The sequence below is a fragment of the Temnothorax nylanderi genome, unplaced genomic scaffold (assembly GCF_030848795.1).
Source record: "Temnothorax nylanderi isolate EJ_2023f unplaced genomic scaffold, tnyl_v1.0 TNYL_tig0144_pilon, whole genome shotgun sequence".
In the NCBI taxonomy this organism is placed as follows: domain Eukaryota; kingdom Metazoa; phylum Arthropoda; class Insecta; order Hymenoptera; family Formicidae; genus Temnothorax; species Temnothorax nylanderi.
In genome coordinates, this window is record NW_027249206.1 from 337,434 (window position 1) to 363,489 (window position 26,056).

At 32.2% G+C, this 26,056-nt stretch overlaps 1 protein-coding gene and 1 long non-coding RNA gene across 6 annotated transcripts in view; one reads left to right on the forward strand and one right to left on the reverse strand.

Annotated features, from left to right (window-relative positions):
* Positions 1-921: 921 nt before the first annotated feature.
* Positions 922-26,056, reverse strand: part of Rtnl1 (reticulon) — a 75,992-nt gene continuing 50,857 nt past the window's right edge. The window contains exons 1-6 of one of the 5 annotated variants that reach the window (XM_071714661.1): positions 24,341-24,910; positions 19,525-19,560; positions 4,141-4,348; positions 3,035-3,243; positions 2,841-2,946; positions 922-2,416 (exon numbers count right to left, since the gene is read on the reverse strand). In XM_071714661.1, coding sequence (XP_071570762.1) covers positions 2,362-2,416; positions 2,841-2,946; positions 3,035-3,243; positions 4,141-4,348; positions 19,525-19,560; positions 24,341-24,488 — 762 coding nt within the window. In that variant the 5' untranslated portion in view covers positions 24,489-24,910 and the 3' untranslated portion in view covers positions 922-2,361. Of the gene's footprint in view, positions 2,417-2,840; positions 2,947-3,034; positions 3,244-4,140; positions 4,349-16,930; positions 17,138-19,524; positions 19,561-24,340; positions 24,912-26,056 lie in introns of those variants that run through there. The other 4 variants (XM_071714659.1, XM_071714662.1, XM_071714663.1 and 1 more) reach the window with 4 other exon arrangements.
* Positions 22,408-23,654, forward strand: LOC139777330 (uncharacterized). The gene is made up of 3 exons (XR_011719332.1): positions 22,408-22,634; positions 22,904-22,983; positions 23,185-23,654. It is a non-coding gene; the product is annotated as an uncharacterized lncRNA (long non-coding RNA).

The following is a 26,056-nucleotide window of genomic DNA, read 5'->3' on the forward strand; positions in this document are numbered from 1 at the left end:
GATCTTGAATGTAAGATTGAACTGTGAATACCAGCCCTAAAAACATCCCATTTCAGTCATAAATCGAAACATAAAATGTTTTAAAGACATCATAATAAAGTCCTTACGACAGTTCCACAAAATTAAAAAATGTCTTTCAATTATCTTAAAACATCATAAAACATACTTTGAAAACGTGTTAAAATTTTTTAATAAACTTTACGGATACAGATTAAAGAAAAGTCAGAAATACACAACTTAAGCCAAATAGAACAGTCTAAATATCAAAATAGGTTAAAAATAACATGCTGATGGTTATAATGTTGGATAATAAAAATGTATAATAGATTTGACTTTTAATCAACTCGAATATTTAAATACAATGTGATGTACCTAGCTTGAACCAAACCATAGTCATTTAATTTCACATTCTAGATTGTTTACTGTTTTATAATTTTTAACTCATTGAATAATGCTAAACTTCAAAAATCAATTTTTATCTCGTCATCAAAAAACTTTGAAGGAAGAAAAGAGGAATTTCGAATATGAAAAAAATATAATTTCGATTAACAATAATTCTGGATTAGACTCAAACAAAGAACGTTTTTTTTTTAGACAAGTTACCATTAGTGACGAATACGTAGTGTTATTTTGAAAAATATAATTTTCTATATGTACAGCCTTATTTTAAAAAATATAAATTCTTCACTTAAAATTGACTTGAAAAAGCTTATCTGCAAAAATGCCACGTATTCGAAACTAAAAAGAAAATCTTACCGTTATAAATTTACAAATTTATCATATTAAGTGCATATAATAGTGTTTTAGCACATTAGACATTTTAAAAATTATCCAAAAACCCATGGCATATGTTCATTGGGCAAAATATCTCAAAGGGATATACTTAGGAGACGTAAAAGATAAATGAGAAAAGGACAGCGGTTTTATTATTTAATATCATTTATTTATAAATTAATGCGGATGCGGATGCAGATGCAATAATGAAAACGACAAGAAGCATATATGCATATTACAATTCACATTCTTAACATTTTGCCAGCGGTCCCGATAAAAACACGTGTTCTCGATAACTATTAGATATTATGATATAAAGTTGCATCTTTATCGTTTATCGTTGAAATATATTTCGTGCCGTGTTATTATTTAGGATCATTTCCTTCGATAACCGTCCTTTTCATTCACATATACACACATGCGTGTTTGTACACATATACATACGCACACGAGCAGAAGCATATACGATGTATATATATATAAAATGCGTGTGCGTACATAACGGTATAATTACAGTTAATGATGCAGTAGCAATAATATTATGCAAACGTCAACGTCATTGAGAGACAGATACAATATATACGTTTCTGCACGATTTAATTCGTCATTAAATTCTCCCATTCAATTCTCCCAAACACAACAACTTAAAAACATTGAGATGATGGGGAATCGCTGTAAATTAGATAATTACTTTAAGATCTCTATCGCTAGGGATAAACGATTCTATTTATGTGCTGGACATCTCTCGTATTCGTCACTCATTCCTGTCCATTAAATCTTTGAAGTATCACTATCTTTCGACACCCCCATTTCTCATTATATCTCGCTACAATGCGATTTAATTATTTTAGTAGCGCCCGATCCGTTAAACAATGATCCAAGCTAATCGAAATACGACGCTCTGACGAAGCACGGGACTAAGATAAATCACATACAGCCTTATTGCTCACTTTCTTTCTCTCTCTCTCTCTCTCATTCTTTCTTCGCAAAGAGGAAAACAAAGGACATCATCGGGTAGGTAAAAACACGAAGTTTATGATAACTGTAAAACACATTTGTCAAAGAGTACGACGAAAAAGGGGGGAAGGGAGAGTCGGAGGGCTGATCCAATTCTCGAGAGCAGCCCCGCGCGCATTGCTGTTGGCTGACTGAAAACATGCCGTCGCTTTTTTACCGTAATAATAAACGATTAATTAATCACTAAGTGTTGCATTTCTCTATCTTTCCTTTTTTTCTCTCGTGGTGTTTACTTCCTCAATAAGAATTGTTCTCGTGATTAGAATGTCGATGTACGCGTGCGCAGCCATTTGGCTTCACCGACCGTTTTGCCTCGAGAAATTGATATTCTTCTCCGGAAATACAGCGGACTCTTAAAGATACCGCTAACAGCTCCCACTACCCGCGTGATTACTCGATCTTCGTTAAATGATGCAAGTCTCCTCTCGGTCGTGTATTGGTCTGCTCGCACGCGCGCTTTCAAACTCTTCTCTCACTTTTTACGTTTCTCTCGTTTGTTTCGTTTGCTTAATCTTTTCTATATCTGCTGTCTCGGCTGTCCGTTGGACTATCGCCACTCGTGACTCTCCTTTATTCTTCCTTCGTCGGCTCAGCCTTCTTACCTAGAGGGATTGCCGCTTTTACTCTAAAACAACCAAGTAGTTGATTTTTAAGAAATATTGCGATGAAAGATATGAAGGTGATAAAAAAGTGCGACACGTTTATTTTCTCTTTGCACAATTTTGTTGGATAAAAATAGAATAGTCTTTACTTTGTTTGTCACATTTCCATTGTTATAAACGTGTAATAATAACGTTGAAAATCAATTACGTTTGTTTACGAATTTAAATTGGACAGAATAATACCAGTTTCAATTTTTATCACAAAAGCATATAAAATTTCTATAATTAAGAATTAGAAGAAATATGTGTATGTATTAAAATAAATTTAACTGAAGGCTTAACATAATAATGCGATGTATTTTAAATTCGTGCGTAATAAATAAGTAAAAAATTTGTTGCTTTGTTTTTTAGATGTTTTTCGTAAAGTTTCTCATAAACTCAACTTACTTGGCGGTAATTTCGTTGATCTTCGCCTGCACCAAGGCCAGATTCTGATCGATCTGATCCTGGTTTGTTTCGTAAACCTTAGGCAGCGTGAAGAGAGCAACCACTCCTGAAAAATAAAGCAGAATCAAATCGTCAAATCGATTCTACGTACAGTCGCGAGATATAAAACAATACTGAAAAACAAGGAAATTTACCAATTATAATGAGTGTCATGCCATTGAACCAAGAACCCACGTAGGTAAGACACCATAGCAAAACGCCAAACTTGAGAGAGTCGACGAAATCTTCAACGAGGAAGAGTCGGCGCAGCTCGCTAACGGCAGCATTAGCGTGTGCAACCGCGACATCCGCGACTTCATGCACTTTCTCAGCTGGTAATGCCAGATCCAGATCAAGAATATCCCTGCAATACAGATGATGGTTTGATTAAAGCAAAGTTCATTCGAAATTATCGTAAGACAATATTAGGTTGTTTCAACATTTTTAATATTTGAATATTACTATATTAACTCTTGCAAAAAGTTAATATAGTATTATTATCTAGTATTAGTATTATTAACTAATATTAGTATTATATTAACTATATCTTATATTAGTATATTAATAATAGTTAATATGGTATTTAATATTATATTAATTATTTTTACATTATTATATCTATTTATAGTATATAGTATTCAAATATTTGAATACTACTATATTAGTATTCAAATTTTCACTCTTAGCTACTAACTCTCAGCTATTAACTTTTTACTTTATTTGCATTTATATTATTATATATGTACATTTATTCTTTCATAATATTTAAAAAATTACCTAGATATGTAGTACTATTATATAGGAAATAGGAACACATTACATTATTAATGGCGTATATAAAAAGTTATCTATACCGTGTATTAAAGATTCATCAACCTAACATCAACAACACAGAAGGATATACCTATATATTATGGTCAAACGCGGCATTCCTAGAATTGACTGGTCAATTCTGCAAAATGACTGGTCAATCCTGCGCAATGTCCAAGCGTCTTGATTAAAGCTGCAGTTTCTAGGAATAGGCTGGGAGTTAGTTTTTTTATGCGGGGGAAGGGCTCTGCCGCAGGCGGAATATTTGTGTAGTATTGTGTACTGTCTATACACACATATCAGCAAATCACTTCATATCACATAACTTTGAAACAAGACGCTTGGCCGTTCGGCAGAATTGATTAGTCAATCCTAGGATTGCTCGCGTTTCGGGCTTGACCATAACATGTACATAGTATTCTTAAAAGGTTTTTTATTACTTTATACTTACTTGAATGGATGGCCGTCCGAAGTTTTCTGAACTGCTTGAAGAACAGTTTTGTAGATACGGAAAAGAATGGTTCCGCTAAGAGCGAGAAGTGACATATAAGCCAGCACGCTAATCAGACTGAAATAGGCCAATGACAAGAGCACGCCTAGTACTGTGCCGAACATGATCCCTGATTTTTTCGGATCGCGCCAGTATATCAGAGCTGCCACTGTAAACAGAAACGAATAAAAGGACATTACAAAAAAGAACGAAAGAAAAATTAGCTTAATATACCTCATCCGACAATAATAACCGCTAATTTCTTTCAATTTAACATTGTTGATAAATTAAGAATGTATTTTTTCATATGGGAATGTTCATGATTCATGTTTAAATAATTGTTCTCTTGATAATGATAAGTATCAGTTCCATGACACATTTACATCGCTGTTTGCATTATCAGAGTCTCCAATTAATTTTAAATAAAATTTTAAGTCTCGTTTTAATAGAATTTTTTTTATAAAAAATAGTTTGCCGCAAATATGTCAAAGTTTGCTGCAAATATGTCAATAAAGATAACAATCCATTCAAATATTCTTTCAAAAGCGATATTAAGGATTGTCCGATAATCTTTATAAAAAAAAGATGTTTGCCAATCGAGATATCTTCCAAATCACTTGATGATTATTATAATTCTGCAAATGTGATCCTTTTTGTACATTTTATACATCTGTAACTTCAGATACTTTGTGTATCTGTAAACATAAAATATATTTGCACAGATAATATCCAGTGTTATATGCAAATAAGTCAATTTTGCACACGTAACATGGAACAACTGGAGCTTAACAAATTAATAATAATGACTACGAATACAACTGTGTGATTTACTTTATGTATTTACTTTATGTTTGTTTTTGTAGATATAGCAACCCGATTGATTTATCTAAAAACAAAGGAACTCGCGTTTCTTCGCATTTCTTCTAATGCGGAAACTAAAAAAACCTTCAGTTTTGTAATGTTTGAATAATTTTGAATTTTCTCGTAAAATCTCTGCAATCCGTAATTCATATCAATACGTCTCAATGTGAGTTATCGAAGAAAATACGTCGCTTGAAAATAATCGATATGCAAAAATACGCAGAAACATATGTGATATGTGAAGTGTGCTTGATGACTTGATTAGACCATCAAATATCTTACACCGAAATGTAGATAAGATAAAACATGATAAGAAAACGTTCACAATTTGAATGGAAATTAATATCAATTAATTTTTAATTTTAGTATCTTAAACTTAATTTTATTATTTGTGTGGAACTCTTTTAGTATAAATGCCGTGAATAAATAAAAATGTAATACATTATTATAAAAATTAAAGGATATGATAAATAAAAATCAGGTTTGTTTCACGGAGAAATAAAATGATTAGATTAGGTTGTTAATATAATTTTAACATTTATCTTCTATAAAATTAACGTATATTCTATAAAAAAATTATTTTTTTACGTAGAATTAATTTTTAAAACATTTAAACAGATTCTTTAAAATTAATTAATTATTTTTTAATAATTATATTAAAAAAGGAAAATGTTTATTTATTTTAGTTATTTTTTTCAATTTATAGTAGGAGAGACCGGGGTAAAGTCGGCCCCGGGGCGGAGTCGTTTTTGCAATTATCTCGAAATCTGTATGTTGTGTGAACTCGCCATTAATACTGTAAACGCGGCTTATGGTGCCCACGTGACCAACGGAGTTTAGTGAGGTTACGTGCCATGTTGTGATTCTTATCAAAGCAAACGTGTTTTCGCAGGTCGAAAGTAAAATTTCTTCCGCGTCGAAAGTTTGTAATATCTTAAGTATTATTGTCTCTCCGAATCTCAAAGTAAGTGACTCTAAAGAGTAATGCATGCTGAACACGAATCCAGTGCAATTTTTTTATTTTTATTGATTTCTATTATTTTATAAGCGACCAAACCTAAAACTTGTGTTCGGGGTGAAGTCGTTTCCAAGCCAAAACGAAGTCAAGAAAACTAAATAATATGTGCTGCGTATGCTCGGAAATAATAGAAAACAGACCCGATGAAAAACAGTGCATTTCGTGCAGGCGTAAGGCACACAACGAGTGCGTGCGCTCGTCAGACTCTGTTTTTACATGCTTTAACTGTTAGCGAAAAAAAAAATTAATTTTCTTGAAATTATTTTCCGCTTTCCATTTTTCTACTAAAAAACAATGAATAATGTGTATTCTATTATTTTTTATGATCAAAATTATGTATCTTTATTTAAAATCCAGTCCGAGAATAAAGACACGACTCCGCCCCGGGAATTTTGACTTTTCGATTTTTGCACCTTTGTCGTTTTTACTCTATACCGGTTGAACAAAGCGACGTAGACCAAAAATGCCTATATAAATTTTGTAGCCAAGGGTTCACTCCTTACCCCATGGTATACTATATTTCACTAAAATGATTTATTTTGTTGTTAAAAATCGGCATCGAAAAAATAGGGCCGACTTCGCCCCGGTCTCCCCTATCGTATCTTTATAATTTAGCCTCAATTCTATTAAATTAAACTCCATTTAAAATCCTAAAGTTTAATTCTTGAAAAACTTATTTTCTTTTTTTTTACAAGAATATTATAATGTTATCATTCTTTTATAAAAAAAAGAATAATTTCAAGTTGGCTAAAAAACGTCGTTAAAAAATTTTTAAAAAATTTTTAAGACACCCTACGAAAGATTATATATAACAAAAGTTTATACAACATTTGTATTTTATTAAGTATAATCAGTAAATATTGTTCAATATTATTATAATATAGAATAATAATAATATATAATACCTAATATTATATAATAATATTAAAGAATATATTATACTATTATTATTATCATTGTGTATTATATACTATTATATATTATCTACTATGCAAAAAGATTGAACATTGGCAGTTAATACTACAATGCATAATATGTTAACGTAGCTATTACTAGCAGATATGAACCGGTTTGGAGAGTTGTAACTAAAACGAGTTCCTATCGACAACTGGTTCATTCAACTTCGAGTATAGTTTAACAAAATCGACTAAATATGTAGACGATTATATAGAAAATAATTTTTATTGTACATATATTATACATATATAAATATATAAATATACATATAATACATAATAAATAATTTATATCTATATAATAAAAAAATATATAATATAATCCCAAAAATATATATAATATAATCCCAAAAAAATCATTGATATCTTTTTTACGTTAAACAAAACAATTTCAATAGTCTCTAAAGCTTATTAACCTATAATCTTTTTTAATTTGTAATTAGAGTCAGAAAATTTCCACAGCTAGGACAGCATTCTATTCATAATTTCATATATATGTATTTTGATACGTATTGGATATGTATTTATGTATGTGTATATATTATGTTTTTTTTTCTATTTTCACACATTACAAGAGACATAAAATTATAAACAGGAATCGGTTGAGAGTTATATCTAAAGCGGGCTTGATTAACAATACAATTTTCGCTGAATATATCAGTTACAGCGTGGAGGGAAGTTTTCGTGATCGTAAATACGAAAAGAGAGTAGGATCAGTGTTACACGTTACCAACCATATGTTCCCGGATCAATGATCGCCAGTATGCCGGGTTGGCTACTTCCGCGATCGTAGGATCGCGTAGGGATGCGTAAGCACGCGGAACTTACCGGGACCGCGCTCCGGGAGAACTTGCACTTGTCCTTTCTGAACATTCCTTCGCACCATCCTTATAAAGTGTCACAAAGACCTTTCCCGTTAAAGAGCTGAGGGTATCTACGCAATCGGCGGTCACACTCACGACTGTTCCAGCATTATTCAGGACCCGGCCACGCGAGAGGACAGCCTCGTTGATAAAAAAAGGAAAGGAAGAGAGAGAGGAAGAGAGGAAGAGAAAGTGGGGGAAAGACAGAATGGGAGGAAGCTGACGAACGTGGAACAGGGGCGTAACTATTCGAGCGATCGACTCTGATCGACTCTGTCTCGGAAGGGATTCTACTATGAATTCTACTATATGAATTCTGTCGGAAAAGCTGCAGATTGTAAGATTTATAATGTTGCAATATTCTTAGTCAGAATATTGGTGAAAATGCAACAGTTTCCGCCAAAGTATATATGGCGGAAAGTAGAATTCGACGTCAGTTCTGTTCGGTTTCGATATTCGTCGATATCGCCATAGTGTTATGTTTGTAAAGCAGCAGAGTGTCTCATTATCAGTGCTACCAACTTAAGTAGCCGAATTTGTCGAAAACAGATTTAGTGCAAACTATCTACCATACATTTTATCATATTCTATAACAGAATATGATAGCAAATTGACTGCAAGAAGCGAGCAGAATCCATTTCATGTATTATAAGTGATATATTCTAGATTATGTCGACAGGATCTGCTAGTAGAGCGAATTGAATACAGACGTAGTTGACATCAATTTGCCGCAATACTCTGTTCGAATCTGCTGGCAAAACTGCTAGCATACTATTAAGATTTTGCGCCTATTGAGAATCTACTTGCAAATTGCTAACAGTTTCTTCACTGTTAGCAATTTGCAAAAGTTCTTAAATTTTCTTTGGAAAAGTTCTTGAATTCTCATGCGAAGCTTATGAAGAGACAGAATTAAACAGTGTGCCTAATGAATCTGCATGCAATTTTAATACAGTTAAAATATTCTGATTAGATCGAATAACTTCGCGTTGATATTCCTGATATAAAACGACTAATCCTTATTATCAACGTTGAAAAATAAATAACCATTAAGTTTATTAATTGATAGCGCACGTTTCCAGTCTGTCTTGTATGTGGTGTCTCAAAATAAAAAGAATGAATTCAGGAGCACGTATAATCGTTTAATATTTTCCGATGAATTAATGAAGGCATTCGGTTAAGTGTATATATGTATAATAGCTCATTATTTGTACGCCTTGATTACATCTTTTGATATTTACCGTCGACCTTTATTTGTCGAGCTAATAATATATCAAGCAAGCGTTAATGTCTATAATTATTTGTTTTTTATGCATGTGATATTTACATATTTATATACTCCATATGGTTGTGTGCGTATAGGTCTTTTAGAAATTTTACAAAAGTTATCTTATATATTAGGTCGTACAAAGTAAAGTATAGAATATTTCACAAAATAATATATTCTGTTGACTCTATTTTTTTAAATACAAAATTACTTTATATACAAAATAATTAAAAATGTGTGATCAAATATGTGATTTAAATATGTGAAAAAAACATCAGTTTCATCCAGAAAATATGACGTCAATAAAAATGACGTTAATATTTCGAAAAACACATGATATTAAAATTGGCTGCATACATAATATTGTTGTCTTTTGATTTTAAATACTTTTTTCTAAAATAGAAAAACATATATATATATATATATATATATATATTTATATATAAAACTGAAATAATTATTAGGTAGATAGTATACTTTTAGTGTATAATATATTAATTCATCAAAATAGTCCAATATACAATATATAGACTGTTCCATAATTCCATACATACACAGTAAAAAATTTTGTGTCAATGGAAGTCCACTCTCAATTTTGTGTTAAAATAACTCATTCATCGTGTTATTTTTGACATTTAGAAATGTTATAAATGTCGATATAACATTTCTAAATGTCAAAAATAACACGATGAATGAGTTATTTTAACACAAAATTGAGAGTGGACTTCCATTGACACAAAATTTTTTACTGTGTATTTTTATACCTATATAATACCGTATATACAAACATACAATGTTTGGTGTTTAATTGTATACATTCAGTTATTTTTAAGTAATAGAATTATAAGAGAATTTTTCGAAAAATTATTTATTTTTATAAAAAAATCTACATATAGGTACATACATATAACAACTTAATAAACAAAAATTTTAAATTATTTAAAAGTTTTAACTGTTTTTAACCATTATTTTTTTTACGGAATAATGTATCTTTTTTTATTATAGTTTTATTAGATATTTTTTTACAAATTCAATAATGTGCAATAAAGTAGGATTTTTGGTAATCGTTCATGAGATATTGTCACCTGTATTGCTTCACACCGTATGATGTCATAACATTATATTTTCTAATGTGTTTATATGCATGTTATTTCATACTAATAATTTTCATACTACGCTGTTAAAAAATTTTTGTACTTTGTGAAAAAATCTGCTGGTTAAAGTTTTTGTGTAAAGTAATCAACATATAAATGTGTAGATTTAACATATATCTGCTATGTCAATTGAACTTAACAAATATAAAATGTAAAATTATTAAAATAATTTAAAAAATATGTTAAAGTAACACAATTTTTGAACGTATTTATTAAATGTGTTGAAATTTACAGAAAAAAAAAGTGTTGATTTTATTCTATAACAAAAGTGGGGATGATTCAACATATACGATTCAACATAAAAGTTATGTTAATTGTACACACAATTAACTTCAAATTACGATCAAAACATCATGCCGGGTATTCACTATTAGGACCGGCTATTTTTTCACAATGTGTTCGTTCCGGAATAAGACGTACTCACTAGTTGCAGCAAACGTTGCGTTGCACGTTGTACGATCTTTGTGAGTACCCGGTATTACATTTCTTTTCAAACATAGTATCGATGTTATCATGTACATCTGTATTATGTTAAATTAACACAAAAATTTGAGTGGACCGTGATTTTGGGACACGTGATTTATGTTATATTTAATACAAATTTTCCAACCGTGTAATAATATTTATATGAGAGTTATTTATTCACATTCACAATAAGTTTTAAAAAATCGAAAAGTTTTTATTTAGATTTTTAATTTTTCTCTGATTTATAATAATAATAATAAGATATAGAAAGCTAAATTTTATTCATTATTCGTAAAATGGAAAATAGAAGCTGTTAATCAACCGTGTAAAATTTGAATACAATACATCGAATGCGTGAAAGTGGTAGAACGACAATTTACCGCATTGCGGATCTATGTGGTACGGGTTCTCCGAGTAGCTCTCCTACAAAATCATCTTTGCAACTTTCGGTGTATTTGGGGCACTTATCTCTCGTGTTAGAAGATAGAAATAAAATTTCGATTTCCAGAAGATAGACTAGAATATGGCTATATATAGCTGTGACTGCGATAAGAAGCGAAACGCATTTACTTAGTTCTCGTGACCGTCGTGTCCGTTCATTATAGTACAGAATTATGCATTACAGGTCGACGCGACATCGTGTATGGCGCCGCATTATCGATTCGCATACGTACGAGAGTTCCCCCCTCGGATTTATCTACGCTGTGCGTCATCCAACGGAAAGAAAAAGACAGGACTAAGCTGCCATTTTAACGGCTGCATCGGCTGTGTTCACGAATAGAATAGACTCTATACTTTATATGAAAAATCTTAATGATTCCAAAGCAGTGTTAGAAAGAGACTAACTATAAAACACAATTAAGATTTTTATTGATTTAAATAGTATTTAAAATTTCTGGCGTCTCGTTGTAGTGAGAAATTGGATTATAATATCAGCAATGAGAAATCACTTACAATTTTCCCTATATACAGGGTGGCCCATTTTAAAAGATGCAGGCACATATCTCGAAAAATATGAAACATACGGAAAAACGTTTCAGACAAAAGTTGTTTGGTTCGAAGGGGAACATAAGATGGTGTCATTGGTTTGATCTCGGATGGTCGTTTAAAGCTCATGTAAACGACACCTTTAATTTCTTAAATGGAAACCCCTATTTTTCAATGCATATTCTTGTAGCTAATCTCGAGAGCTTTTCAAAACACTATAATAAAGTATTTTTTCGTTAAGAACTTTTGGAATTATGAGGCTTGAAAGTTCTAGTATTTTGACATAAAATACAAAATATCTTGTAAAACATTAAGTTTTCGGTAATGTTACCTTAATACTTTTATGCACAGAATAATGAGACGAATCAATTGGTATAAAAAAAAGACATAGTTGCTTTTAAGAAAAAGTATGCAGATGCGTGTTGCAAATTACATATTTTTTCTTAAAGGAACTATGCCTTTTTTTCATACCAATTGATTCGTCTCATTATTCTGTGCATAAAAGTATTAAGGTAACATTACCGAAAACTTAATGTTTTACAAGATATTTTATATTTTATGTCAAAATACTAGAACTTTCAAGCCTCGTAATTCCAAAAGTTCTTAACGAAAAAATACTTTATTATAGTGTTTTGAAAAGCTCTCAAGATTAGCTACAAGAATATGCATTGAAAAATAGGGGTTTCCATTTAAGAAATTGAAGGTGTCGTTTACGTGAGCTTTAAACGACTATCCGAGGTCAAACCAATGACACCATCTTATGTCCCCCTTCGAACCAAACAACTTTTTTCTGAAACGTTTTTCCGTATGTTTCATATTTTTCGAGATATTTGCCTGCATCTTTTAAAATGGGCCACCCTGTATATATATATATATATATATATATATATATATATATATATATATACAGGGGCAGGGCGGAATACCCCATATATATATATGGGGTATGGGGTATTCCACACACACACACACACACACACACACATGGGATCTCAACATTTTTCACTCACATTCACCGATTTCTTTTGTTTTGCAGTATGTTATTGTACTAAAATTTAGTAACTAAATGATAGGTTCCTTCTCTATTTTTTTCAGAATTTTATGGACGTTATTTCAGTAGATATCAACAGTTGAATTTTGAGTTTTTTTCAAGAATTGATATTTTCGGAAATTTTTAACTCAAAAGTTCTTTTATGTAAAAAAAATTTGTATACATGAAAAATGTTGGATTTTTCTTGTACTTTGAGATGGTAATTTTCATTTTTTACCATATTAATTTTTAGTACTTTTTTTTCATGAAAAACGAATAAAAAATTAATTATCTCAGAAGTGCCATGCTCAATTGAGCTAGTTTTTTTTCTTTAAATACATTCAGTCGTGTGTAATAACGTGTTAAAATTTCAAAATGCCAGGACTAATAGAAAAAAAGATATGATTTTTTTCTTATAAATTTTTCACATAAATTTTTTTCAACTCGACTACTTCCCGGCAAAAAAAAGAATTGAACTTTTGAGGTTTCAGATTAGAACAGTATATGAATTATCTTTTTGATAGAAATGGAATTCTAAGTACATTTTTCAATTTTTTCGAAATCCCTGAAGAATAAGTCAATTTCTAGAATCTGAAAATAAAAATTGCTAATTCTAAAATTTTATTTTTTCCACTTATTTAATATTCGTCTTTGATTGAATTTGTATCAATTCTATTTATCAAATTAACTCTGAATTCGGTTAAATGCTTTTTAGATAACTTAATAAAATTAGCAATTTTTATTTTCGGATTCTAGAAATTGACTTATTCTTCAGGGATTTCGAAAAAATTGAAAAATGTACTTAGAATTCCATTTCCATCAAAAAGATAATTCATGTACTGTTCTAATCTGAAACCTCAAAAGTTCAATTCTTTTTTTTTGCCGGGAAGTAGTCGAGTTGAAAAAAATTTATGTGAAAAATTCATAAGAAAAAAATCATATCTTTTTTTCTATTAGTCCTGGCATTTTGAAATTTTAACACGTTATTACTCACGACTGAATGTATTTAAAGAAAAAAAACTAGCTCAATTGAGCATGGCACTTCTGAGATAATTAATTTTTTATTCGTTTTTCATGAAAAAAAGTACTAAAAATTAATATGGTAAAAAATAAAAATTACCATCTCAAAGTACAAGAAAAATCCAACATTTTTCATGTATACAAATTTTTTTTACATAGAAAAACTTTTGAGTTAAAAATTTCCGAAAATATCAATTCTTGAAAAAAACTCAAAATTCAACTGTTGATATCTACTGAAATAACGTCCATAAAATTCTGAAAAAAATTGAGAAGGAACCTATCATTTAATACAATAACATACTGCAAAACAAAAGAAATCGGTGAATGTGAGTGAAAAAAAAAGTTGAGATCCCATGGAATACCCCATATATATATGCATTAAATTAATTAATTAGTTGCATGTCATTTGCGTTCGATATGAATTGATAAAATGTGATAAAAATTCCACTTCTAATTGTCCGTTATGAAATAAAGATATAATTTATTTTATTCGTGTCTTACTTTTTTAATAAAAATTAATTTCATGACAATTGATCAAGATTTAGTTGTCCACTAATCCAAGGATTAAAAGAAAAGCTTTTAGCACTTTAAATATATTCTGAAAAACATCAATGACAGCATACGAAAGAATTAATGTATTTGGATATATGCAAGAAAAAAAATCTGATTTTCATGAATGAGAAAAAATTCTCATTCTCGCTTCTAGTATAAAAAATGTCAAGTTGCAATAATAGTTCATAAACTTTGACCGTTACAAAAAAAAAGAGTTATATATTACAAAAAACATATAAAAAATATAAATATATACACTTTTTGTCCTAAAAATTAATAGATTTTGTATACAATAGAAAAATATATTTAATTATGTGTGATTATCATATAGTAAAGTATAATAAAAATTAGAAAGGTAATTAGACATATACATTTTTAAAACAAACTGTTTCGACTGTTCATTATATTAATAAAAAATAACATATTATTTTTCTAAAACAAATATTTTTATACCTAAATTTTCTTTATAATAATTGTATAATTTCTTTTTATTGAAATTTTCAATAAACTATTTCAATAAATTATATCTCTGTATTAGATTTATATTTTCATTATTTCATTTGTTATTGAGCTCTAATATCAAATGTAATTAGAGTATGGTAACTCTGGTATTTACGCCGCGCGGGGATTTATCATGCCACAGAAGTCAGAAAAAATAGAAGGAATGAAGGTAATTTGCTCGCAATGACTCTGTTATATCATATTAGTATTATGCCTTCATGTGTCCTTTATGCCATATTAGTATTGTGTTGTAATTTCAGTTCTTTACTGTTACCTAATTAACGAAACCGTCGTGAGTTAAATCGATTTCTCAATATAGTAAGTAACGCGATCATATATTACAACCTACGTAAAATGATTACTGTAGGGAATGTAAAAGGTTTAATAGTTATTTCATGATACATAGTGTAGAGGGATAATAAAGGATGGAATACAGCAAAATACAAGTGCATACCTCTCGTATTCTTTGTTTAGCTTGATATCTTGTAGGTATACCTAACTGTTTGGGATATATTACGGCATTTTATTATTAAATGTAAAAATTTTATGTTTAAATTTTTTTAGAAAAAGAAAAAAACGAAATCTTCTATGTGTTCTTTTTCCTTCTTTTTTTGGATCATACAACAATAATCTTTAATGCATCTATCGTTCGTCTATTTTCTTTTTAAAATCTTCCAGTTTTATAATTTGTTTATCATTTCTTATACTTTAATAAACTTTTTATACACATTTTATAACTTATTATAACTTTGCCTTATTTATAAACATTATTTGTAATTATATATATGTATATAAGGCCTATATCCCAGTATAAATGGTCATCCCAACCCTATAGGATATATGGCAAAAATGCAATGCATGATTTATAAAAGTTTTTTTTGTCGAATTCAAAGAATAAATATTTCATATTTCTAATTTTTTTTATAGTAGTAGACAATATAAAGTTTTTATTGGTATAATTCATTTGTCTTAAACACAGTAAACAGTACTTGATAAATTGAGTTTTCCTTATAGCTGCGACGTAAGACTAATAATATCTATGATATAATAAATAATAATATGAGTGACACGATGCCAAATAATTTTTCTTAATCATGTCTTTTACAATCATTTGAAGAAAAGATTTAAACATTTCTTATGAATGTGATTATTGTTGGAAATGATTATTAAAAAACAGTAAAACAACGACACTTTGTTAAAAGATTTGAATAATAAGTTTCGGGTCTTACTATGTGTGTGAATAATAAAATAAAACTACCCTCAATTCAATACAGATGCAAATATATATCAGAAAAAAATCGAATAAAGCTACGATATATATGATGTATTTAGTAAGAGTATATCACAGCTTGGAAATCGCATATTCGCGAGTTCTTATGCGTTTTGAAAAATTTCTTACTTCTTTTATCGTGCATTCGCAGTTTCCTCAAAAGATTATACACGCAACGAGAAGTGAAAAAGAAATCTGTCACGTTTCGCAACGTTGAAAATAAGATATCAATGGAATATCGGCAATTTCCAAGTCATCTATTATTGGATACCTCTCAGAAAGTTGTAACATCAACTCGACCCTCGACTTGAAACACTAGATAATTATATCTCTTCGTTTTCTTCTAATTACTGCTGACTGAATTCCTGTCAAAATGTCTCATTGAAAAGCACGTTAGAATTAGACAAAAAGTATATATCTGAGTATACGTAACGTAATGTAACGTAATATCTGATGCAGGGATTCTCAAACTTCTTATTGGCTAGTTTCGCAACACGTTCAATATTAAGACACAAAGGAGAGATATAGGCGATACGCAAAATAATTTAATGCCAGAAGCAGTTCGACACATAAACCCTTTATACAAAATCACTCGTCTCTTTTATTCCTCAACGTTTCCCGATCTCTCTATTTGACCTTCTCTCGCAATTAATTACATGTAACGTTTTGTCACGTCTCGTCTGGTGATATTATTTTCTTTACGGCTCATAAAGTGCCACTTTCACATCTGTCGAGCCCTCAAATCTTTCTTCTCGTATTCGTCTAGTGCGAGACGCACGCGTGTGCCGAATCATCATCATCGTTACTCACATTCCTCCTTCGTGATGGCCATTTTCTCTATGAACATCTGGCCGCGCTATCGACTATCCTGTTTACACAAAAATCTGTAATTTCCGTCCGGATTCGAACAATCGACTCGACGCGAAAACGATCGCTCCAGAAAAATGCGATGGAAGACAAATCGGAGAACAACCGGCCGAACAACGCACGTCCCGGTTCCGACGACTTCGTAACCGAGGGGACTGCTCTGTTGGTTTGGAAACCCCGACGAGGGTCTTCAGAAACCTGGCACTGGACCAACGAGAGGCTGGCTGGACGTTATATTTAGTAGCGTCCGAGAAACAGCGGCGGGCCCGATGAAACGGGTAGGGATATGCCGCCAAAATGCGAAATCGTGTTCGTGTCGAACTAATTATTGTATCTCGAGCCGCGCGACGCTTCACGAAAGCTATTAGTGAATCACGATTCACTAAAGATCGACTGATAAATGACTCTGACAGAGTGAAATTTTCCACTCAAAATTGTAGAGTGACATAATTTATTCCTATGGACACTGATCTACTGCACTCGAAAAGAATGCCCTTTCATTCAAATGGAGTGCGATTTCACTCCAACTTATAGAGCGCAATTTTACTCTTTCTTAGAGTGATGGCAAATTACTCGAAATGCACAGGCTCAATTTTCACTTTTCGTTACACTTGCATTTCACTCGTTATGAATGATATTTCACTCTTCAACTTTTAGAGAGCACATGTGATTTTAAAACTTTCTCAACTTTTTCCAAAATATCTCAATCTAAATGAATCGTCTTTTTTTTCGCATATCTCGGCTCTTACTCAATTCATATATTTTCTCAGAGGAAGTATATTAAAATCTGTTGTCACTGTCGCATTAATTACTATTATTTAGTAATTACCATGCATCACGCATCCCAGTTGGTTATTATTTTAATAAATTTCCGCCCTTCTTAATAAGCGAAAATCCGTCTCAAGCGTAAATTGTTAGTTCTTGTCTGTCGTTCGCGGTAAACACACTTTAACTCGGCATATGAGCATTGTTGCGACATTACTTGCCAAGTGTATCGTTGCCTTAATAAAATTCAATCAACTGCATCTCGCTGACGCTGTAAACGTAAACACGATTCTTAATTTTGGCAACGCAGTTTTACGCTATCTGATCGTGCTTTTGCAGTAAAAAAATAATGACTACTCTCTAAATCTCATAGAGTGGTTTCGCCACTAATATGTTAGAGTAATTGCAATAGTCACTCCAAAAAAGAGGGTTATCACTCTAATTTGAGTAAATGTACGTGACTTATAAGATAAAAGTGAATTTTTCACTCAAATTTTTGGAGCCGCTACTCTATCGCGGAGTAATACGACCTCATTCTAAAGCTATGATGAATCACGATTCACTAAAAATCGACTGATAAATGACTCTAACAGAGTGAAATGTTCTACTCAAAATTGTAGAGTGACATAATTCACTCCTATGGACACTGATTTACTGCACTCGAAAAGAGTGCCCTTTCACTCAAATGGTGCGATTTCACTCCAACTTATACAGTAAAATTTTACTTCTTTTATGGTGGCGAATTACTCGAAGTGCATAGGCTTAAATTTCACTTTTTGTTGCACTTGCATTTCACTCGTTTTGAGTGATAATTTCGACTTTTAGAGAGTACATTCAGCGGAAAAAACAGTTTGGTGAGCGACCAATGATTCTTTATTACTATTGATTTCTATACCAATAGATCCAGCGAAGAACTAAGGTCAAGAATCAATCATATTAAAGAATCACTAAGCGCTTACTACACTAAGCTATTTTTTCCGTTGAATGTAGTCAATGTAAAGCCAATCTTATCACACAATAGTTTACACTGTTTACAGTTTCCGAATTTTTAGAAAACATTATTGGATATATAATAAGAATAAATTTTTTGCATAAACACACATATCTGTTATTAAAATTGTTTGTAAATCCAAAATTAAATTATGTCTTACCTAATCTATTTATATCTAACGTAATCTACCTTAATCTAAATTTTTTAAATCACTGTGTATTAATATATGTTGAATTAATAATATTAATAATGTTTAATTAATTTTGTCTTTTTGACATTTGTGTTCTATTACATTCTGTTCTGTTTTTTATCAATAATTAATTCGAGCAGCTAGCTACATGACATTTAAACTTCATTTACAGCGTTTAAAGTGCTGCAGTGACATTTGAATTTTATTTACAGCATTTAAAAATCATCCTTATTGCGTTTCCAAGTCACTGGAACTTCCCTTAATTAATTAGTCCGCTATTTTAATATTCGATGCAATGTTTGTAACAATAAGCTGTTTCGCGCGAGGATTAAGGGACCAACTTATAATTTATTGGAATATCGAAATTTTATCCATTGTGCATTAAAAAGCTTCTTAAGAATCATTAAAGATTGATATAACTTCGACAACATTACTTGGACTACTTAGGAGATATTACACGACCTTGAAATTCTAAAATATTGGGGGAAAATAAACTGTAACGTATGATGGCAAACATCTCCAACTGAATCAATTGATAGTTGGTACATTGCTACGCTACAAAAAAACAATACATTTCTTCTGTTTTCTTACCTTTTGGATTCAGTCTTTCAGGGTTAAACCATGCGTCTGTAAACAATACAATTAGAGTATATTAGTATTGAATTTCATCATTCGAACGTATAAAGTGCAAATGGTTACGGATTAAGTCTGTCAACAACTGATGTGAGACATTTGGCTGCAAAATCTATTAAGTAACAGAATTAGAATTTTTACGGTATGTAAAGTCTTCTTCTTGTTTAAATAAATTTTAAACATTTACGATTATTTTACTTTTGTCTTTTTCGGCTATTTATTTACTAATCAATATTTACAGAAGATATTCTTATCAATAATCTAGTATCATTATTTTTCCTTTAAATAAATAAATAATCATGCTCGTACGTATTAAACAATTAATTGAAAAAGGCCAATAAACAGCAATGATATATAGTTGTTTGTTAATTAGTTTAATGTATAATTTAATATATATAATAAATTGGTACGTTTCCACTACACCGAGTCTTCTTCAGCCATATTTAATTAATATTATGACTGAAGAAAACTCGGTGTATATAGTCGAAACGTATCAATTTATTATTATACAATATATTAAATTATACATTAAATTAATTAACTAACAACTATCGTTGCTCGTTTATTAGTCTTTTTCAATTAATTATTTTTCTACTCTATTTGATGTCAAAAGGCAAAATTTCCAAAAATTTTACACTCAAATGCCTCAATTAATATAATCTCAAAGTACTAACAGAGAAAGAGACAGATCGTTAATTAAAGTTTTAAAGCGATTTCGATAAACTGCGACAGAATCATTTGCATGCATCTGAAGTTGTACAAGCGTTATAGATCAATTCTGTTAGCGTCCTTGGGATAACTGCAAGCGCAGAAAGGAAATGATAGAAACGAATTCAACACGGTATCAATGAATGCAACAAAGATTGCTTGTCTTTTCACAGCCACGTCCAATATCGTGCAAATTATTATTTGTAAAAATTTGTTAATTTCTTCGCGAGAGAAGAATCGTTTATTGCAAAAGATTAGTGCGAGAAATAAAAGATTAAACAAAACCGAGAAACGTAAAAGATTGTAATTTATACCACACATGATGTATTCCCCTTTGACCTCATTTTTCAGGTTACGCTTCTATTAATAATCACGTAATAAATCGATACGGATGGGAGATGCTACTGCAGTGAAATAGTTGCGTCGCTTCAAAGACTATCGAAGCACCGCAGTAGTTTCAAAACGAACAAATTTTATTACAGTACAGTCGAAACGTTCACATTATTTTCTTAACTATCGGGGAATAAACTATAAATCACTTCAATTATAACTCTCTTATTTGCGTATTTCGGCAATGACCTTCTTATATTGCAAATAAATTATATTATTATCTATAATTTATTGTTAAATATTACGCTTCTCAATTATTTCGTCTAAAACAAATTCTGACGAATCTATCGTTAAATTATGTTTCTTAATAATCTATTGCCATTATCTGCTGTTATCATAATGGAAATAACTCGCTGCATTATTCTAGGAGTCTACAGAGCTACTAATATTGGACCCGAGTTATTCGTCCGACTCATAATTCTCCAAGTAAAACCATTCCTCGTTTTACTCCATAAGGGGACAAACGAAAGACAAACAAAATGAGTACACGAGATAGGAAAGGGTCAAAGGAGTCAATACCCTTTCATTTAGATATTGTGTCGCACTCTATGTGTCAAGTGCATATAAATGTACAATCCTTTTATCATTCGCGCGTGCATCTTCGCCAAGTGTTAGAATAATATTGTGCAGTTCAAAAGCACGCGATTCGAACATGAGTCCTTTAAACAAAACGATTATCGAGTTTTCTTTGTTATTTACGTGATTCGAATGCTAGTAAATTTAAAGCAAATTTTGCGGTATAGGAAAAGTATTTGAAAGCTATATTCAAGAATATCACCTAATATATTAGGCCTGTTCGTTTTAGCTGAACTTCTTACACGGTTCATCTTTCCTCTTTTTCTTTTCACGTTGGAAAGAAAAAGAGAAAAGATGAACTGTACAAGAAGTTCAGTTAAAACAAACAGGCCTATTATTACAGTCTGCAAGGCAATAAGATATAATATCGAACGAAAAATATAGATCACTTGTCACTCAAGTGAGTAATTTTACTGAGCACTATAAGCCGTAATTGATAACGTCAGAAGGGCGCTCTATTGTTACTCTGAGGGTGCCATTACATGGAGCGCGGAAACGCGGAAACGCGGAAGCGCGGAAGACAAAATTTACTAGATTTCCGTCGATCCGTTCCGTTCATTTGGTTGCCTTATATTACATGGAGCACAATTTGCGCGGAAAAGCGGAACAATATGGTGATAACTAGACATTTATATTCCTTTATTAAATATGTGTTGACTTAATTCATTGCAATTTGTATTAGTATGCTTATCTTTTCAGTTTATTTATTGAATACAAGCATTTTAATCAATAAATACCGCTAAACAATCTTATTTTATAATTCCCTATTCCGCTTTTCCGCGCAAATTGTGCTCCATGTAATATAAGGCAACAAATGAACGGAACGGATCGACGGAAATCTAGTAAATTTTGTCTTCCGCGCTTCCGCGTTTTCGCGCTCCATGTAATGGCACCCTGAGTATCAATGCAGTAAGTGCAGATAAAGATTCCTTTGCCAGATGAAAATGCATAGGGTGTATAGTGCTCGATAATGACGGAAATGTCATGATTTCCTTCAATGTCACATATATCCCGGCTTTATATATATACATATATCGCGTGGGAAATAATCTCGAACTACACGCCAGCGCAAATTATATACACGCGCGCGAATCGCGCGGAGAGTCAGGCCGAAGCAATCGATCGTGTGTGCACTGCGCAATATGACTCCTGTTGCCTTGAAACGGCGATACGTTACACGGTTCGCTTTGGAATCGAGGAAATCGCTTTTTCACGTTTGATGAAGAAGACAGCGCTGAAGTTTTACGATGCAAACACGGAAATAAGTTAAATGATAGGCGTTCGTTAAAAGTTGCCTCTGCAGTATATATTCTAAATATATTGTGCATATATCACGTATGTGCAGCGTGTACATATCACTAGCCTCGTACAGCGCGTCGTTATAGGACGCTTTGGTAAAGAACTTGTCTCTATTTGCAAAAATATTTTGTACTTTTTTCAATTTTTTTTAAAGTTGTTAATAATTAACGCGCACTGTTATTCGCAATTAAAAATGCTACTTTAGTAAAATAATATAAAAAAGTTATTCGGCGATATTTGCACATACAGGATGTTTCCTAAATATAATAAGTACAAAAAATTGAAGGGGATATTCCGTGGCTTATTTTAGGGAGAAAAGGTCTTATAAACATATATGCTCTAAACTGTTTCATTAAAATACAAGGTGTCAAAGATGCACGCCTCTGGTGGATCTAAAAATGTTTCATCGGTACTGGAAAATGGATATTCTATATAATAAAGAAGGTGAGATTCCTCGTAAAAAATTAATTAACTTTTTTTGAAAGAAAATATATTAAATCCTTGACGCGAGCATTTTCCTTCCTAAGGTGTAGAGATAGGTATAAGAATAGAATAACTAAATGAGTAAAATTATCGTTATCTTCTCGCCCTCCTATGTTAATTTGATAAAAGTAACGACAATGCAGTTATGCAATTTTTTCTTAGCAACCAATTGCCACCATGACACTTCAGACACCGACTGGATGACTTTAGGATAAAGTTCGAAAGTCAATTGTATGTACGTTGGTCACGGTTGGATCTCGTGGCGTTACGTAATGCAAGGTCGCGATGATAATTACTTGAAGTTGCAAAAAATCGTATCGCACCGCGCTGGCGTGTTGCAAAAGCAGAATTTCACCTGTTCGTCGGACAAGCGAATGCATTATAAAAACACAGTGAATTGTATTGATTTCATTAGTACATCGTGATTTAATCAAAATATTACCGAAGAGTATTAATAAATTAATATAATATAATCACAATGTAAAGCACTTGGTGTTTTGTATCCATCTTTTGTGCGGAGTAAAATTTCAAAAACCTTTCATATAGAACTTCTAACATTCGTTTGCAGTATTAACAATATACGAAAGTATAATATCAATGTACAAAATGCGGCACTTTACATTTAAAAGCAGGTCTAATAAATTTATTTGTTGAGATATAATGCGATATTTATTTCATCAGAAGAATTAATTAAATTGGCACTAATTTAGTGTCAATAAAAGAAACAAAATAAGTTAATTGCTCCCTCCTCGTCATTCAGAATCGAATGTACACCCATTTTTGCCCAAAACGATGATCGTTTTTATAAGTATTAACATTTTCTACAGGCTTTCCATCTGCAATAAGAACGAAATGAGCTTCGTGAACTCAACCCAAATGGGCAAATGAGTTCAATATAAACGCGAATAGTAGTGATGTTGGAACAAATGTTATTTGCAGGTAGTTGACCGATCGATAACCCAGTTTCGATCGGACATTCTCCGATATCTCGGGCAGGTAGCATCTGCGCAGGGCAAAGCCCAGGTCACCGACATGAAAGCGATCATCGACGAGGACTAATTAAAATCTGTCTGCAATCCAATTTCACCTTTCGACGAAGAGACACCATGATAGATCTCGCCAGCAGCGGGGGGATGTGTTTTCCCCAATATCGTTCGGGAGTAGAATAAAACATGTATATAATTTTTACAAATTAGAGCTCCGAGTATCGAACGCGCGCGCGCGGAGGATGATGGAGGTGACCGAGAAGGAAAAAAAAAGAAAATTATCCTTGAAACGGAGGTGCGGAATGTCGAGTTAAGTGTCGAGAAAAACCTACGAGGGTTCAGAATGTTCCAGAAGCAGGGACTGCCGTTGGCTGTCGACGCAGGGCTGTTGGCGCCGGCGCTGGGCCGCTTGCAGACCTGGTTGCCCTCATCGACATTCTTAGCAAGCGCGGGGCACGTCGCTGCGTCCAATTCCGCCATCCTTACGCACACCTATGACCGAGGTCCTCGCGCGACGCGCACCTCCCTCACTGTTCGCCGAGCTGAGTGTTCACCGCCGCCGGTTCGGAGTATTCTCTCTTTGGCGTGTCAGCGCGCCTGGCGAACGTTCGCGGAAGCGATGGCGTATCTCGTCGCGCGCGCGCGCGCGCGTGTGCTGAATGACGCACTTCGAGAACGACGACGGCGACGACGGCAAAAGTAACAACGGTGCCGAGGATGACGATGACGACGACGACGAGGGCGTGACCCGTTTATTGTTCCTGGAGATGAGAACAAATCCGCGGCGAAGAGGAGCGTGTTCGACTTTTGAGGATTCACACAGCTAACCGGTATTTCGGAGTTGAGAACTGCGGAGAATCCCTAACCCGTAACTCGTCGCACAGCGAGATGAGGACTGAGGCTTGTTATCGACCCACCGGAGGTCTTTCGAGCCCTCTCCCCGCCAAACCCTCTCCCCCCCACCCTCCAGGCTCATCGCCATATTGCTCGGAACCTCGCAGTCCTCGCACTTCGCACTTTAGCGGCCGATGAGAAGCTACGTGACGAACTGATCGCGATCGAAAAACCACAACGATACTCAAAAGAGATTTCGTAAATATCTCACAATTTAATAATAATTTCAAGAAATAAATCAAGTAAAAACAAAATAAAAAGGAACGCTTGTATCTTAAAAGGTTATCTTCTTTCGCTTTTGCATCTAAACGAATATAGCAAAAAATATCTTGCTTTAATATTTTTGCACAAAATAATGAGACAAATCGATCAATGTAAAAATTGTAAGCAAATAATACAAAATATTTTTCTTAGAAAGAATATACAATTTATAGATAATGTTCAAGCGCAAATGTGTTATTAATTTTCTTGTTTTTAAAATAATTTTTTGCGAAAAACGATGTTTTAAATAAAAACACATTATTCCATATGGATTTATTTTTTCCGGAATAAAAGATTACTTTTTCCATAAATGTATCATCAACCATTTAACAATACATCGTGTATCTGATATTATAAAATACTATGAAACTTCCAAAATGCTAATTATTTTTGAGTGTTTTTAATAACATTGTTGTACTAATGTTTTGCCAGGGGTGTAAAGAGTAACTGTGCCAAAGTTGGTCCATATCGGTCAAAGGGTTTAAGAGTGTATAAAAAACAGACATACAGACATTCTATTTTTCACATTACAGTTTTTCCAGGGGTGTAGAGTCCAATAATAAATGAGTAGTTTGCGGTCAAAATTTTGGCAACAGTTTCCAGAAAATCGATATATTAATAAAAAATTAAATTATGATAGAAAAACTTTATGAACCGGTATCCATAAAAATCGGTAATAAAAAATTGATTTTGCGCCTATATTTTGCGCAGGGGTAGAGAGAATAACTGTGCCAAAGTTGGTCCAGATCGATCAAAGGGTTTAAGAGTGTATAAAGAACAGACATACAGACATTCTATTTTATATATATATATAGATTAGAAAAATTGCTAATAATAAAGGGGTTACCAATTTCTATCTAAAAAAATCTACATGATTACTCTAATTTCCGAAA